This window comes from Biomphalaria glabrata, chromosome 14 (genome assembly GCF_947242115.1).
Source record: "Biomphalaria glabrata chromosome 14, xgBioGlab47.1, whole genome shotgun sequence".
NCBI classification, from domain to species: domain Eukaryota; kingdom Metazoa; phylum Mollusca; class Gastropoda; family Planorbidae; genus Biomphalaria; species Biomphalaria glabrata.
This window is the reverse complement of record NC_074724.1, coordinates 25286783-25303915: the sequence shown is the minus strand read 5'-3', so window position 1 is coordinate 25303915 and position 17133 is coordinate 25286783. Positions and strand designations below refer to the sequence as shown.

At 39.7% G+C, this 17133-nt stretch overlaps 1 protein-coding gene across 3 annotated transcripts in view; it reads left to right on the top strand.

Moving 5' to 3' along the window:
* Positions 1-1555: 1555 nt before the first annotated feature.
* The window catches only part of LOC106058524 (stress response protein NhaX-like), a 37821-nt gene continuing 22243 nt past the window's right edge, over positions 1556-17133 (top strand). Inside the window, exon 1 of one of the 3 annotated variants that reach the window (XM_056010568.1) lies at positions 1556-1834. Coding sequence is in view for 1 of the 3 variants with exons in the window: in XM_056010567.1 (XP_055866542.1) it covers positions 10780-10852 (73 nt within the window). In the remaining 2 variants the exon portion in view is untranslated. Of the gene's footprint in view, positions 1835-10634; positions 10853-17133 lie in introns of those variants that run through there. The other 2 variants (XM_056010569.1, XM_056010567.1) reach the window with 2 other exon arrangements.

Here is a 17133-nt window from a genome sequence, read left to right as displayed (position 1 = left end):
AAGTACTTTTTTTTTTGTTCCATTAGTTTTATAGGAAAAGAAATGTATCAATTTTTTTGTTTTAATCTCCCTTTTTTTTTAATTTAATAAATAATTAAGTTAATACACCTAAATAGACCTAAATTCTGCCAAGTCACTGGTTTTCATGGCTAGCTCAGGCAACCCATTCCATGCTCTAATAGCACTAAGGAAGAAGGAGTATTTGTACAAACAAAAAAAAATGCGGAAGTTTATTTATATTTTTTGTTGTTGTTGTTGTTTTACCTCAGTGCCTATATATTTCCCATAACGAAACTGACTAGAATAATGTTTAAGGAAACCTGCGGTGTTCATTTTCCATAGAGCCTATACCTACCATTTATTTTTGCACTTTCATGTTGTTGTTTTTTCGTTTGACTAATTGATTCTTTTTGTTTATTGATTCGATGTTTTGTTAGATACAATACATAAACGTTTAAAAGTATCAACTTGGTCGGAGAATGCGTGAGGGGGAAATAGCGTTAGCAAGTATTTGAGGGGACTAAACCCAACACATTTAGCCATATCTCTAAATACTGAAGTATTAGTTTCCCTTGTTGTTGTTAAACAAAATAATTAATTACAAGTAATTGACTAATTGATTATTTCTTTTTTATTGATTCGTGTCTTGTCTTGTGCAAAGTTTTAGCTTGATCTGAGCATGGGTGCGGGAGAAATAACGTGTAAACACTATTTACCAGACAGACAGACTGAGTGAGTTAATATAAGTATTGTAAAAATCAAGCAAAACATTATGGCATACTGAAAGATATTTTTACAAATCAAACAAAAAACAAAACTAAAATACTATTTAACTTTAGTTTGGCCAATATTAGAATATGCATCCTCTGTTTGGGATCCCTCTACTCGAAAAAAAAAAGAAACTATAACAAATACAAAATAAATCAGTGAGATTTTCTAACAAACGAATATTCCAATTTGATTAGAGCAACACCTTTAGTAAAATTACTAAACTTAGAGATACTTCAGGAAACCTCATAAAATACTCAGAAAGACAGAAACATAGAGGCACATTTTTTATTCCATACGCTTGAGCAAATTCGTACAAGTGCTCCAGCTTCCTTGGTGCCATTAGAGAATGGATTGGGTTGCCTGAATCAGCCAGAAAAACCAACGACTTAGCAGAGTTTACGTCATTGTTTAAAATGCATGATTAGATTGGCGTAATGAAATGCGTAGGACGTAATTATCTTGTTTTTTTCTTTACATCTGTAATATATAAGATAAGAAGATAAATATAAACTCCATATGAGAGCGCGTCTAGATATTGTTTCTACGGCTTCTCGTCCACAATCACATAGTTTTAGTTTTACCAGTCTTAAGCTAAAAGTTAATCATAATATAAATTCTTCCAAGCAAATGTTTTTTGTAACAGTGGGGTGAGGGGTTAGGATCTTATTGCGCACCATGTGTCCAACCTGCGACACACCTCCAACATACCGCCTCGCATTTCCATTGGATGGCCCCCTTTTTTTTTCTCCAGTGGCTATTTTTAGAATGCACTAGGCAGGATATCAAAGTTTGCGGAAGCGACTCGTTCAAATAAACTCTACAGTCTGTCTAATCGACACGGACTCATTCACGTCTGCGCCGTGTTGTACTTCTTATAAGCAGATAATATAAGAACTTTATCTCTCTTATTTAAAAAAAAAGCATTTGTTTCTCTACACTTCTATCTAATCTGGATTTTTCGTAAGCTTTTATGAAATTGTAACTCAGCTTAAGACTTTGTCAATCTAAAGTTAAGAGTGTTTTGAATTACCTTACCTGTTTGATATCACATTTATTGTAATCGGTAAGTAGCATTAAAGATCTAGACCTAGAGAGTCTAGATCTAGTTACTTGTTACTAATTTGATCTTCATCTACATCTGTATTCCATCTAGTCTAGATCTACTTTACTTGTATACTATCTTAGTATCTAGATCTATGTTTATCAAAATGAAATAATGTCTGAAGCAATATAAGGAAATACTTATAAAATAATAAGAGTAGATCTAGATCTATATGTTACACCCACTCTTTCTCTCTTATATCTGCATTTTGATCTCACTAGCACAATGACGTGTATATATATATATATATAAGTCCAGATAATATAAGTCAGTGCTAAATATTTCTTGGGGCCCTAAGCTAAATTTTGTTTTGCCTGTAGGTAAATCCGACCATGTCCCAGCATATAAACTTTGTAGCACTAACTAGACCTAATTAATTTGGGCAAAAGCATTGAAATGCTTATTCACCAAAGTAAAATAGATTAACGTAAAATCGCCCTCTTCAATTCAACCATTTAGGCCTATATCTGAATATATAAGAACTCTCTCTTCTCTATAAAGTAGGGCATATCTCGATTTGGGAAATCTTTGCCACTAGCTTTACTTCGCCTGTAAGTCTTCTAGATTTATTTTTTTCCTTATCATTTTGTATGATTTCAACCCTTACTAGCTGCCAGGAGGTCAGTGAATGTTCAGTATCAATTGGGGGGGGGGGGTGACTAGACCTTTTGTACTAAGTCTACATTCTGGTTAGGTTTTAGATCTTTCTGTTGACATACACACATGCGTAAGACAAACTACGTGTTGCCTCTATGTGTATTGAATGTCACTAGATGACGTCACTGCTATTGAATTGTTGACCCTTCCCTTTAGTTCTTGGGCACTCAAATTTCCCAATATATTGCATAACATCCACTAGACTCTGTCAAGTTGACCACAGTGTTGGCTGCATTTTGTGGTGGACACTAGTTTGTACTGGTCAACAGTTATTCAGTCTACATGAAGGACTTGATCCTTAACCTAAAGCAAACAAATCGTCTGAAACACATGTGTTCATTGGACCGTAAAACTTACCTATACGTGAACTGTGAACTCAATCAGGCGTGACACTGTTCTATTCTTGGTTCAACCAGGAACCAATCGCCATTAGGAAAATGATAATGTAGGTTAAGTTTGTTTGTTACCCCCTCCACCCCCACCTCAGCATTAGGCTAGGACGTTAGTTGCACACCTACTATTTCAGTTTGTGCTTTGGTCGCTTTAAACATTCAAACACAATCATGAATTCAAACACAAACTACTTTAAGATTTGAGAACCTTCCTCTGTCTCTTCAGTAGTTGTATCAGTGTGAAGGCCGTTGTGGTGGACACGCAGCACTCTCGTGAACCAGAAACCAGTTTACTTGTATGGTTAAGGATAGAGTTCACTTTTCTTGAACTGGGTGCGTTCATCAAGATGTGCTTGTTACTCCAAGATTTAGCCCCGATTTCTAAGCATCTACTCCAATTTGAGAACCCTCTTCATGACTATATTTAGCAGACGTAGCCGTGCCATACTCTGTGTATTTCCTCTATATGTTTATTTATTTCTCTGTTACTAAATATAGATTTCGTGAGAAATTAAATGTTGAAAATTAATGTTGACACAGCATCTCGATAGCAACTTTATTCATTTCGAATGAAACCTAACTTAGTACAGAAAAGAATTTTGGAGGCTTTAACGATTGGAACTCGAGATTATAGAGCCATTGTCTCTATTATGTGAGAAAGAACCTTTAAGCCTAATTGTCCAGTCTAACTTGTTTACCTCTTAGCCCCAAGAGAATTAGTTTTTCTACTAAGTAGGCGGATATGACTTTCGAGCGGACCAATGTTTATAATCTTGACTGAAAGCAGACATGTGTGTGTGTGTGTGTACATACGTGACATTGATGCATCATTGTGACAGACAAACCTGGTGTTCTTGCACACATGTGTGGCATTTGCACCGACCTACACGCGACACAAGTCACCTGACAGCAACTTTAACTACTCACTTTTTTTTTTTAAAATAGCATGCATACAGTGTGTCTTCACTATTGTTAGACTTAACTCCCTGTCTCTAGTTTATCTTAACAGTGTGTCTTCACCATTATTAGACTTGACACCTGATCGCTAGCTAAATCTCAGTTTTGGGCGAATAATTTTAATAAATTTATGTCTCTTTCTGATAGTCAGGTGCTCCTTTAATAGTCTTGAAATATTTTTAAATCCCGAAGCTACATTGGACTGGATTTTTTTTTAGCCATTCTTTCAACCGCACGTGCATTGTCTTTTCTTCCCATCATGCTCCGCGTGTTTCTACGCCCACACAGAGTGAGTTGATATAAGGCTGTGCAATGAGGGAACACTTTTTTTTTGTATGCATTGAAAAAGTGACCACGGTAACATTCACCCATATAACCCTTTCTTTCTATCTACCCTACCCCCTTTTTTCTCTTTTCCCAACTGGTCCAGTCACGTGATAGGATCATCGCGCTTGAAGAAAGTTGAAAGCATGAAATAGCGATAAACAAAAACAATGGACCTCATTCACCAATCGTAAACAAACAACATTCTCTATCTCTTCTATACAAATTACGATCTAATTTTAATACACAGTGGCTATCAGGTGACAGTTTTTTCGTTGTTTTATCAATATGATCATGTGAGTAAATGTTGTTTGTTTACGATTGGTGAATGAGGTCCATTGGTCAAAATATTTCTAACCGCACAGATTTATCATTGTTAGTCCAGATCTATTACAAATTTAATTACACGACTGATCCAAACTAATGATTTAATTAGGCCTACACTTCGTTTTAAAAAAAAAACGTTTTTTTTCTTGTATCTTCTTGAAGTTACCCAAGAGTGGAAATCTGTTGGCTTAGGGTTAAGGAAGTGAGGGTTAGTCTTTGTTTTATTAGCTAGGTTGTTATGTTGGTTAATTCTGTTGTCATGCGTCTGAGACTAAATGTGAATACAATGAACTGTGTTTTAGAAATAATGTCTCCGCTGTCACCGTTTATAGATCTAGATGCGATCATATTAATATCTTAACTTCGCGGTCGCTACCAGCGTATGTGGTATATACTTCCTTACACCTACAGGCGAATGTATGATAATTATATTCTTGATTTAAAAGTGATTACAAAGAAATGAGTTTTAAAGCTATAAGCAGGGCTTATGGTAGGGGAGGGTTGTGGAAAGTGTGAGTGTGTGTCAAAGAGGGGGAGGCTGTACAGGTGGCTGGAAGTGGTTTGATGAAAACAAACATTTCTTACCTCCTGGCTTTCGGTTTTCAAGTGGATGTGTGTGTGTGTTGCTAGGATGAGTAATTTCCTTTGCCTTTAATGTCGTTACGTTGGCTTCCCATTCCACTGCGAGAGCATGGATGCTGTTCAGATGTGAGCATTTCTTTGTTTTCATTCGGGTCTTTGTTTGATGTTATTTACTGTATTGACATCACCACTTGGTAGTTAGTCTATTGGAAGTCTCTGAGAATTAGGAATAATGTTAAATTTGTATCAAGAAAGCCAAGCTCCTCGCTACGAGACAGGATCGGGCCATACAGAAATTGCTGGTCGATAATGACTGCCTGGTTGTGTGGCATAGACGGTCGTCGTGATAGACCAAGGTTCAAACCCTGCCCTTCACCATCCCTCCTCACCTTTAGTGCAGGAGGTTTGAGCTAGGACGTAATGACCTGAAGGACCGTCTGCTATTGCGCTAATTAGATCCACTTAACGATATTGTCATTGTAACCCCATTGAGTTGTTCCCTGCATATTTTCATTTGTGTGACACATTATAGATGAAAGACTTGATCGCCACGACGTTATTAGCCTCGGTTGATTATGCAATATCATAAACATAACAAATAGGAAACTGTAAGTGATTGTTCAGCATTAGGTTAGATTAAGTTATATACGACAAAAGTTATGGCGCTGGTGTTTTTAGCGTAGCATTTCTCTAAATTTAACTTGTGACGTCACATTGATAAAATCGTTTATCCTCTCCCCTCCTGACTAAGCCAGCCAAGGGGTAAGGAGAGAGATGTTAGTTTGAAGCTTGGAGACAATTGTTTTTGTTCCCCTGAATTCCGAGAATCAGAAATGCATTCTCCTGGTGTCTATAAAGCGCTCGAGAAGAAGAGCTATATTCACACCAAGTTAAATCAAGACTGGGTGGGCCTGGTACTTTCGGAAGTGGGAGAGACAATCGGTTTGGGGGCAGTGCGATTGTAATGGGCTAGATCGTTGTAAGATTACCAAGACGTCGGTTCTGTTCAGTTCACGCAAAAGATTTCAACAGACGATGGTTCTTCGTTTGGAAGAAATTTGATTTTTTTCTAACATAAGAAAGATGACTAGACTCTAAAATCGGATTGGCGAATACGTAAAAAATGTCTTCTTCAAAAACATGTTTGGAATTCATTGTGCTGTAAACTCTTGTCGCGAAAAGAATCTGGAAGATTCTACGTAGGACATGCTTCAGTTTGACTGCCCCAGACTTGCTGATCTCCGTCTCGAAAGGTCTGGGAAACCCAAAATTCTCGACCTGTATGGCGACATTTATGCACTACGCAAGACAGCAGGGTTTCTGTCCATGGCTTTTGCAAGAGAGGATTTGAGCCTCTCAAGCCCTCACTCTAATGGAGTTTGATGATGATGATGATGACGTAGGACATGCAGCATTAATTGTTAATTAATTTAATGATTTGTTCATGGATATTATTTTTTTAAACTTAATAATCAATCATACAAACTACAAAGCAGATTTTTTTTTGTTTAAAAAAAAATGAGACTGCATTCCCCCCCCCCCTGTTGTCAGCTAGCCACAATTTGAGAAACGCTGATCTATACGCTTAATCTATAATTAATGTTAATAGCTAGTGACATATGGTCAGAAAACATTATGGATATTTTATACAGGCATAGACTACATACACACTGCTCTATAGCACACAACACACATTGTGTATTTCCTCTTTACGTACACAGACTAGGATCAGGCAGTACACAAACACACACAAAAGCCATATTGTATACATATTCAACGCATCGTCTATGTCTATATGCACTTAACAAAAGTGTATGTGTTTTGAAACCAGACGACTTAGTTTTCTTTCTCACTATGTGTTTCGTTATTGCCCTTGGCCTTTTCCTCTCCTCATGTTGGCTGACTCTTTTGTTTCGGAAACACATTACTTGTCTTTAAGTTTTTTTTATATGACATTGATCTAACGGTTGTTGTTGTTATAGAGCCTTCATCCATCGGACAATAGTTTCACATTAATGACAGAACACTTTTCGCCAAGTCCAAACTTATTAACTTGTCTGGAAGTAACATGGTCAAGTCATACTGACTTGTATTTGCTAGAAATCTGGCCAATTTCAAAATGTTCGAAATTATTTGATGGCGGCAGTGTGGCTGTTATGGGCACAGACAAACTTATAAATTATAAACTTGCTTTTACAGTAATTAAAATGGTATTTGTATATATGACTAAGACTTATGCTACTGTTATTAACTTAAGTAATATCCCTCTTCAAAGCAGGTAAAGATAACATCAGAACTTGCTAACCAATTGGCATCGGATGTGAATCTCATCTGTTCCTTGGATGGACGATGAACGAGGGTGTCGTGTGGCCAGCACAACGACCACTTGCATTTACTTGCTCTGCTTGGTCGTATGCTTTGTGCTTTGGTTTGTCGTCTCTCTGATCCCAAGTTCAAATCCTGCACGTCGCCGTTCTTTGTCTTCCTGCGGCTGGGTTTTGGCTTTGGTGTATTAATATTCAATTCTGAAGGAACATCCGAAACGTGCAAAACAAGGCCATAAACAAAAATGTCAGATACCTATTAGAGATGGGTGGACCTTGGGGGCGTCCTAAATATCATAAGTTCCAACTCCTAGCCAATAAACCTTGAGTATTAGATAAATTCAATAATATGTATATGTCTTCTTCTTCTTCTAGCCAGCTTTATTGCTGCTGAGCTGTAACCTCGTATATGTCTTAAGGTGACACATAGGGACGGAGACATATTTGATATGCTATTATGGATAGAATGTCACTCCCTTGCATGTGCCATTGCATTGATTGATACCATTTTAGCGGCCCCCGAAAGGGGAAAAGATGCTATTAGTTTTGTGTGGAATGTCTGTCGTTCCGTCCCGTTTAGATCTCGTAAACTAGAAAAGATAGTGAAAATCCGACATCATGATATTTAAGACCATTCAAAGTTCTGCTGCAACGGCTACTTTTTTTTTTCTGAAAGCGAAAAATCTAATTTTTTAAATCACTTATGCAAGCAGTTTTTTCATAAAATACACCACTTTTACAACTATTCACTATTATATTAATAGTAACAAAACACGGAAGGCTCTGTAGAATTCGAATGCAGTATCCAATATATTTATAACATATTTATGCAAATTGTTTTAGATTTCTGTCACAAAATATTTTTATTACATTTGTATTGCTAAGTTATGTACCAACTAATACATATACACACAAAAAAAGTTTATTTTTTTTTTAAGAGAAAAAGTGCATTAATATGTAGTTTTTCATATTATCGCGTGAACTGCATAGCACACCTACAAAAATAGTACATTTAACTAAAGGAATTTTTCTTATGTAAATGTCATTTTCTTGAAGATTTTTATTAATTTATTTAATTTTGTATTCTGACCTTGGTTGTCACAGTACTACCTCCCAATTCTTTATGTTGTGTGCACGTTCACTTGGTGGGGACTTATTTGTATTTGGACGTGAGTCTCTACACAAACGTAATTAAGCTATTTACCTCCCTTCTTTCCCGAAACATTCGTGGCACTACTTGGGTATTGGAGCTCAATTCAGAAGGTGTTGATATGACTGGGCGGGAGAGAGTGGCCTTTAGAGATTAGATGGGGAAGGGGGCGGTTAGAGATTATATGGTGGGGGGGGGTGATAGTCGGAGATTAAATCTGCTTAAGGAATCCTTCAAATGCTTTCGGGTGACACACACACACACACACTTGTTTATTGAGGGAAGGTAATAACCACGTAGTTTCGTTCTTATATCCATATGCGATAATTGGTAGTTTCGATTGGAGTTTCAGCGCCCCCTTCTCCACACACACACACACATGTCCTTGACAACCAAGACAAATGTAACGCTGACACCATGAAGTTTGAAGGCCATGCATTACAAAGTTAGGCTCATGGAATTCCGGCAATGAATCTATCGCTGAGTGAATCATCTACCTGCCCCCCCCCCCACACACACACATTGGAGTTCCTGTGCTTGTTTTTTTGTTTGTTTTAATTTTATTTTATTTTCCTATGATGATTTATTCTGGACATGACAAACTGCGTGTGCAATTGAAGTGCTGATCTGCAATTTGGGTTTTCTTAATAGTTTTTTTATCTGTGCCTGTATATCTGTGCCCTTTATGAGGTGTAAATCTGTTTTTTTCATCCCCCCCTCTCTCTCTCTCTCTCTCTCTCTGTCTTTTTTTTTTTGTTCCTATAACAATTAGGCCTTTCTATTTACTGTTTCCACAACAGCTGCCTGTAATAGACTATAAGACTCTTATGCTAAACACTTGAGTGTTATTTTTATCCCACCCCTAACCCTTTTGTTAGGTCATAGATCTATGCTTTTGAACGAAAGTATTTCTTGGAGTTGGGGTGGTACAGTGCCTAAAGGTACGTAGGCGGCTGACGCCCAAGGTAGTTTTAGGTCAATGTGACCTTAAGAAGTTCAAAGTGACCTAAAGAAGTTCAAAGTGGCCTAAAGAAGATAGACTGGTAAACTTTATATATTTTTCTGTTTTCCTTCATTCATTTCTGTGTCCCTTCAATTTGTGACTTTGTTTTCAGTTCAATATTTGGCTTTATCTTTATCTACCATCTGGCGTGTTTTTGGAGGGGGGAGGGGAAGGAGCACCACTTGATGCAGGCAGCCCAGTGCTTACGTACAATACTAAACAGAATTCTGTGAGCCCATTCTCAGAGTGTCTGCTGACACATTACTGCTCCTGTGAGCCCATTCTCAGAGTGTCTGCTGACACATTACTGCTCCTGTGAGCCCATTCTCAGAGTGTCTGCTGACACATTACTGCTCCTGTGAGCCCATTCTCAGAGTGTCTGCTGACACATTACTGCTCCTGTGAGCCCATTCTCAGAGTGTCTGCTGACACATTACTGCTCCTGTGAGCCCATTCTCAGAGTGTCTGCTGACACATTACTGCTCCTGTGAGCCCATTCTCAGAGTGTCTGCTGACACATTACTGCTCCTGTGAGCCCATTCTCAGAGTGTCTGCTGACACATTACTGCTCCTGTGAGCCCATTCTCAGAGTGTCTGCTGACACATTACTGCTCCTGTGAGCCCATTCTCAGAGTGTCTGCTGACACATTACTGCTCCTGTGAGCCCATTCTCAGAGTGTCTGCTGACACATTACTGCTCCTGTGAGCCCATTCTCAGAGTGTCTGCTGACACATTACTGCTCCTGTGAGCCCATTCTCAGAGTGTCTGCTGACACATTACTGCTCCTGTGAGCCCATTCTCAGAGTGTCTGCTGACACATTACTGCTCCTGTTCAGTTTGAACATTTTCCAAATCCAAAAGTATCGACGTGACGACATTGGTCCTAACGTCCAAGATTTATTGTTCCACAACGTCATTCTGATAGCAAAGTTTTCCGTTTGAACATACGCCTAGAGATAGCCTACACTTGAAGAGCCCACCCGCTGTAAATAATACTCCGGTATGAGAAGACACACGACAGTCTTGTAGGACACGTTCATTTTATTTGGGGACTCTGTGTTACAAACTTAGAAACTGAATCCAATATTTCCAAGCCATTAACTGTTTCTAGTTCACTCTGAGGATACGTCCTACTGACAGTGGGCATCTATCTATTCGTAAATCGTCTAAAGACTTTGGTTGCTAGTCAATGCAAAATTTGGAGTACTGGCGTAAGGTCCGTACGTTTAAAGAGTGTACTCAGTTCCGGCCAAGACGTAAAGGTAGAGACTTTTTTTTTTTTTGGTTTTCATTCTTAGTCAAGGCGTTGTTGAGTTCTTCAGGGGTGTTGTGCTGGAGGGGGCAGGCAGAGGGGCGGCAAGAGGTAGTTCATTTGTTTATTGCTCTAGTCCAAAGGTTGGGGTTGCTGGCAAGGATTCGTGACACGGCTCTCAGGTAAGAAGTTTTAAGTCACGTCGGGGGCTTTCTATATGTTCCAATGATATTGCACCTAAATCTAGTTGACTGTTAGATCTAGAACTTTCTCAACTTGGGTCAGTGTTAACTACATGTAATGTTAAAACAAATATAATTTAATTCAAAAGAAATTTGATTTAAACTTGACATGTGAAATTTAAGATTGTACATGTATCATATGTATATTTCTGATCTCAAGTGGGGTTAACTTAGAAACATCGAACTGTTAACTGTATACACAGATCTGGGTCGCCAATTCATTTTAGAGTCACGTGACCACTTTGCCTTTGGTTAGCTTTATTTCAATCATTAATACGTTCTGTAAACAACAAAAGGCATTTCAACTTGGTCTGTACAGATCTTCACCTCATATGTTGAGAACCTTTGCTACCGCAACTATTGATTTAGGTTTTCTTATAAGTGTCTAGTCTATGATTAGACGTTATAATGTCTTGTCAATGATTGTAAGTTTTAATGACTAGTCTATGATTAGAACTTTGAATGTCTAGTGTATGATTGGAAGTTATAAAGTCTAGTCTATAATTAGAGGTTGAAGTGTATAGTCTATGATTAGAAAAGAGAATGTCTCGTCTATGTTTAAATTCTACAAGTTTTCAAAACGTGAAGCCGGCTAGTACTTGTGAAGGAACCTAGACCTACTTTGTCGCGTATAAATATAAAAAATAGAAAAACGTTGGTCACATGACGCAATAGACTGAAGTGATTTCATGATTTTATCTTTTACTCTTCCATAAGTGACCTATTTAGCTCTCTCTCTCTCTCTTTCCATCCCTCCACAAGTCCATATGGTGCACATTGTTGGGGTACCTTACTTTTAGCACGTATTCTGCGCGGCTGTAAACCAAAACTGATTAACAGTGTGTGGGGGGGAAGGGGAGGGTCTTGACCGTGATGAATCGCCAACAATAAATAGCTCGTCCACATCCCATCAACTGACATGTTTTATAATGGAGTAGATCTAGACCAGGCACGTCAAAGTCGGGGCCAGTGGGTTACACTTAAATGGGAATAGTTCTTAGTTTCAAATAGTGGAGCCTCAGACGGGAGGCTTTTTTTAGTTCCTGCATGAGCTCGTCTATGAAGACCATTTCATTTCCTGAAACGTGAACAATATTTTTTATATATATTTTTTTTTTTTTGTGGATAGCCTGTTATTCGTTGACCATCCTACAACACACAGTACTACTCAATCAGTTGTGTACCGAGGGGAGGGCGAGTGCCTTGGTCACAGGAGCTTTGGTGTCGCACTGGGAGCCTGGGACACTCTGCACTCCACTGTTATAGATTTATTCAGAGGTGCATAAATATTTGATGAGCCGTGAAATGCTTTGGTGAAAACAGTTTAATATTAATATCTACTATTCCAGTGGTCAAGTTTTTGTTTACAGTCTCTCACTTCTTATTTTTGGATCAAGTTAAAACTTTGCACAATTATTTATTGTCGATGACAACACGTGAATCAATTGAAAACAATGAACCAATTAGTTAATCAGTTCAACGTATTTTGTTTTGTATAATTAATGTACTAAGCCTTGTGTAGAGAATTATGTTGTTTGCAAAAAATTGTAAACGAACAAAAGACTAACAAAAACAACAACTTCTATTTTTATAAGTACTTTAATAGCTCAGTGGCAAACATGTCAGCTTTCATTGTAGAGGCTCGAGTTTGGAATTTAAACTTGAGGAACGTTCCTCTTTTTTTTATACTGCAAAGACAGGAAAACTTTCTAACATCTACCCGCCCCTCACCCCAATTGGTTCACAAAAGGGCTTAAATATTTTCTTTTTACTTCTTTTGTTTACTTAGTTAAGCCTTTTGAAATGGATTAAAATGGTTTATTATAATTAAAATGAATACTTAAAATATGCGCTTATTCGATTTCTTCTCTTAATAAAATCTTGACGTCATCTTAGACCTAAAATTTAAACTCGTTTATTTTACATCAAAACTTTCTTATAAGCCTTCATAGTATAAGGGCTTAGGGTTGGATACTGTAATAGTAAATATTAAGTGTTTTGCCACCAAGAGGGTTAAAAAAAAAACGAAAGCTTATCAACACACAAAATTTTGATCAATAAGAAGCGAAAAAAATATTTTTTATGTTTCATTTTGAATTTGCTTTAATTCTGGACAAAATTAAAATTACGCCAACTCGCCTTGAAATTTTCGCTTTTTGGATTCTCCATAGGTGACGATACTCCCATTTCACTTTTATAGTATTTTGTTTAAATTAATCTACACCATTACCTTGTTTATCCTATTTTAATATAATCATGTATAGTTCTGTAGGACTTGAACATGCACCCATTACGTAGAGGTAAAGAGAGAGTCGAGAGAAAAAGCAACAACGCTGAGACCTTTCCGTACCGGTTGACACCATTCCTCGCGACGCCACTGCCGGAAAATGTAAACTAGCGCGACATGCGTCCTTCTGTTCTCTCCCTTGCCATGACCAGTTGCATTACTTCCCCTTGTCGTAAAAGCCATGAATATTTCAAGCTGATCCATCCATTGGCCTGTCGGCCTTCATTAAGCGCTCCCTCCCCCCACCACCTCCCCATCTCGCTTGATCCTGACAAGGCAAATAAAGGAGGGATGAGTGAAGGGCTGAGATATCTGATCCTGGCCAGATCCACTTTGAAACTGACCCCAGCAGTGACCATGACTACCACTGGCTAATTATCGTGTGAAGGTAGGTATATAGAAACGTTTCACTGGATGTAAATATCCACTAGATCCATGTGACCCTTCAGCTTGTATTGCTGGCCAAGAAAATAACACTATACGAGAAAGTCACATTTCTTTACTCTCTAGACATTGTCATGTGACTCTCTGTAGACATTGTCATGTGACCCTCTGTAGACATTGTCGTGTGACCCTCAGATTGTATTGTTGGTCAAGATAATTATATTGTAAAAATGAATGACCACATTTCTATTCTCTATATATTTCTGCTATGTGGCTCTTAGATTGTAATAATGTCCTGGTTTGTAAGAGAAAGTCACGTGTCTTTTCTCAGTTTCTACTCGTGACTCAATCTGAATGGTGAGTGTAGTACTGTGAGCTCTCAAGTCTTCCTGAAACTATTTAGAAAGATAATAAAAGGGGGAGGTAGTGCAAGGTGTACTCAGGTTCAATTCGTCTTTTTGTTATTTTAATGAATAAAGGAAAAATCATGGAGTGAAAAACCTAATTTGTTGACACAATCCTTTTCTTTCCTTCTTTTCTCTTTCACTCCCTCTCCCTCTTTTATGATGTTCACTCTCTTCAATTCACAATCTACTCTCTCTCTCTCTCTCTCGTTTTCATTCGTACGTTTTCTCTCTTTTCCTTGCTCTTACTCCCCTAATCAACGCTACCATCGTTGATTTAACCCCATTAAATTAAATTAATTTTTAGTTTTAAAAACATACATTTGTATTATATAAAAAAGAGCATGTATTCTCCTACAATTCTTTACCAAAGAGTAACGTTTCCTGATCACTAACAAAAATGTTATTGAAACTAAATGATAACAGGGTAGACTGCAAAAATATTGTTATAAACCTGGTGGTGGCACAGAGAGGGGTAGTGGTGTGTGTGTAGTCAGACGACGCAAATCGCCCCAGGCCAGCGCTAGACGAGCGGTCAACCGTGACGAGCTACGACGATCAGCCGAGACGAGTGTCAACACGGCGGTTCGGGAAGGATCGACGGCAGTTCGGGAAGGATCGCCGACGTGAACAGAGCTCAGGAGCGTCACGAGAGTTGTAGTCATCTGACCACCTAGAAACGTCGAGCGGCGTTCTGTCCGGCTCGAGAAGGCCAGTAGGGACCCTATATAAGAGCGGAGGTGACGCAGTCAAGACGGTTCAGAAAGCGGGTTCACGACAGGAGTTCAGAACACGGTCGACTACAGCACAGTTCAACGGTGTGGTTCTGTACGGAGCATTACGACGGTTCAGTGCGGAGTACTGTCAAGTACAGTTGAGACGAACGGCGTCTTGATCTTGGTCTGTGATCGAGTCCGACACAACGAGCCCAAGTGTGTGAAGTCAGTCCCGAACTGTTGAACCCAGTGCAAGCCCGGAACGAGACGGAGAGGCCAGTGCAAGACTTGATACGGCGGAACGGTGTTATCGGAGAGATATTTGTTATCGCAGAGCTATTTGTACTGTTCTACGTGCTGCCAATTGTACAGTATTGGCTGTTATTTATGGACATTAAACCTTTACGTTATTTTGGAGCCCTGACTTGTCAAGTTCTTTAAGTTGGTGGTGTATGGTGCAGTTTGCAGAGAGCCTGGATAGTGAAATTCGTAACAACTGGTGTCAGAAGTGGGATAGGATCGGAATCGGATTGGATCGGATCTACTATGGCTCGTCTGAAACTGCTGTACGAACTTGAATTTAGAGAACTGAAGGAAGAACTCCGTGGACGAAGGCTGAAGGTATATGGTAACAAGGAAACTTTACAAGCACGCCTCCGAGAAGACATGTTGGAAGAAAAAGAAGATCCGGACACATATCTTTTTGAAGTCGAACCTAACTTGCTGGAACAGATCACCAGTATCATGCAGCAACAGATCACCAGTATCATGCGGGAACAGATGGCAGCTATGAACTCGGGGCTGGAAAGCACCAATTACAAGATAGATGCCATGAATACTAAGATAGCCGCCATGAACCATCGCATACCTGCTGTGGAGGAGAGAGTCATCAACTCAGACGTTCGTTCAGATGCTAAAACCAGAGAGAGGATCCTTGGTGGTGATCATGAGGACCCATTGAAATCTGACGAAGCCGTTGAGAGACATATGCAAGTCGAGAGATACCAGCCTGGTCCGAACCTAACAGACGTTGGTCCAGCTGCCAAGACTGGAGATGAAAGTCCTGATGGTGGTGAAAAGAATCCAAGGAAGCTTGACGTTGAAGTTGATGGACATTCGCACAATGAAAGTCATCGACCAGGTCTGAAACCAACAGGCGATTGGCCCGATACTGAGACGAGAGAGAGAGGTCCTGATGGTGGTGAAGAAAGACAAATGGAGACTGAAGCCGAAGACGAGGGACCTTTGCACGAGGAGTGTTACCCACCTGCCCCACAAGCATGCCCTCCAGACAAGGCTGAAGATGATGACCTGTCCCACAATTCCCTGTCCTGTGGATTTGAAGCCCATCCCAGTCCTTCTTCGCAAAGCCCTATGAAGTCACCTCTTTGGTCAACAATCTTGGTAATCCCTGCCCTTACATCCTATACCTCTCCATGTGTCCATTGGCTGCCCTCAGTACCAAACGACAAGAGAGCGATGCAACCACAACGTCACTGCAACAAGAGGACGATCAACTGGAGGAAAAGAAGAAGGCGGCGTTTGCTTAGTTCAACGTGCATGGTGATGCTACCAAGAAATAACTGCAGCCACATGAAGACCAACTGGCGGAGAAGAAGAAGAAGGCTACTTTTGTTGAATGCAAGATGGATGACGATGCAACCTCGATATCACTGCAACCACATGAAGACCAACTGGCGGAGAAGAAGAAGAAGGCGACTTTTGCTGAGTGCAATATGGATGACCATGCGATCACGAGGTCGATACAACCAGATGAAGGCTAACTGGAGGAGAAGAAAACGTTTTCTGAATTCAACGTGGATGGCGATGAAAGCACGACGTCCATGCAACCAGGTGAAGGCCAATTGGAGGAGAAGAAGGAAGCGACCATTGCTGACTGCAACATGGATGGCTCCATCAAGCTCAAGAGGCAAGCCAACTGCCACCGATCGACCCCCACCTACAGCGATGAAACTTCACAGCCAATGCCATGATGTTGATTCTGTCCGGGACGGACAGATCTAAGGAGGGGGCAGTGTTATAAACCTGGTGGTGGCACAGAGAGGGGTAGTGGTGTGTGTGTAGTCAGACGACGCAAATCGCCCCAGGCCAGCGCTAGACGAGCGGTCAACCGTGACGAGCTACGACGATCAGCCGAGACGAGTGTCAACACGGCGGTTCGGGAAGGATCGACGGCAGTTCGGGAAGGATCGCCGACGTGAACAGAGCTCAGGAGCGTCACGAGAGTTGTAGTCATC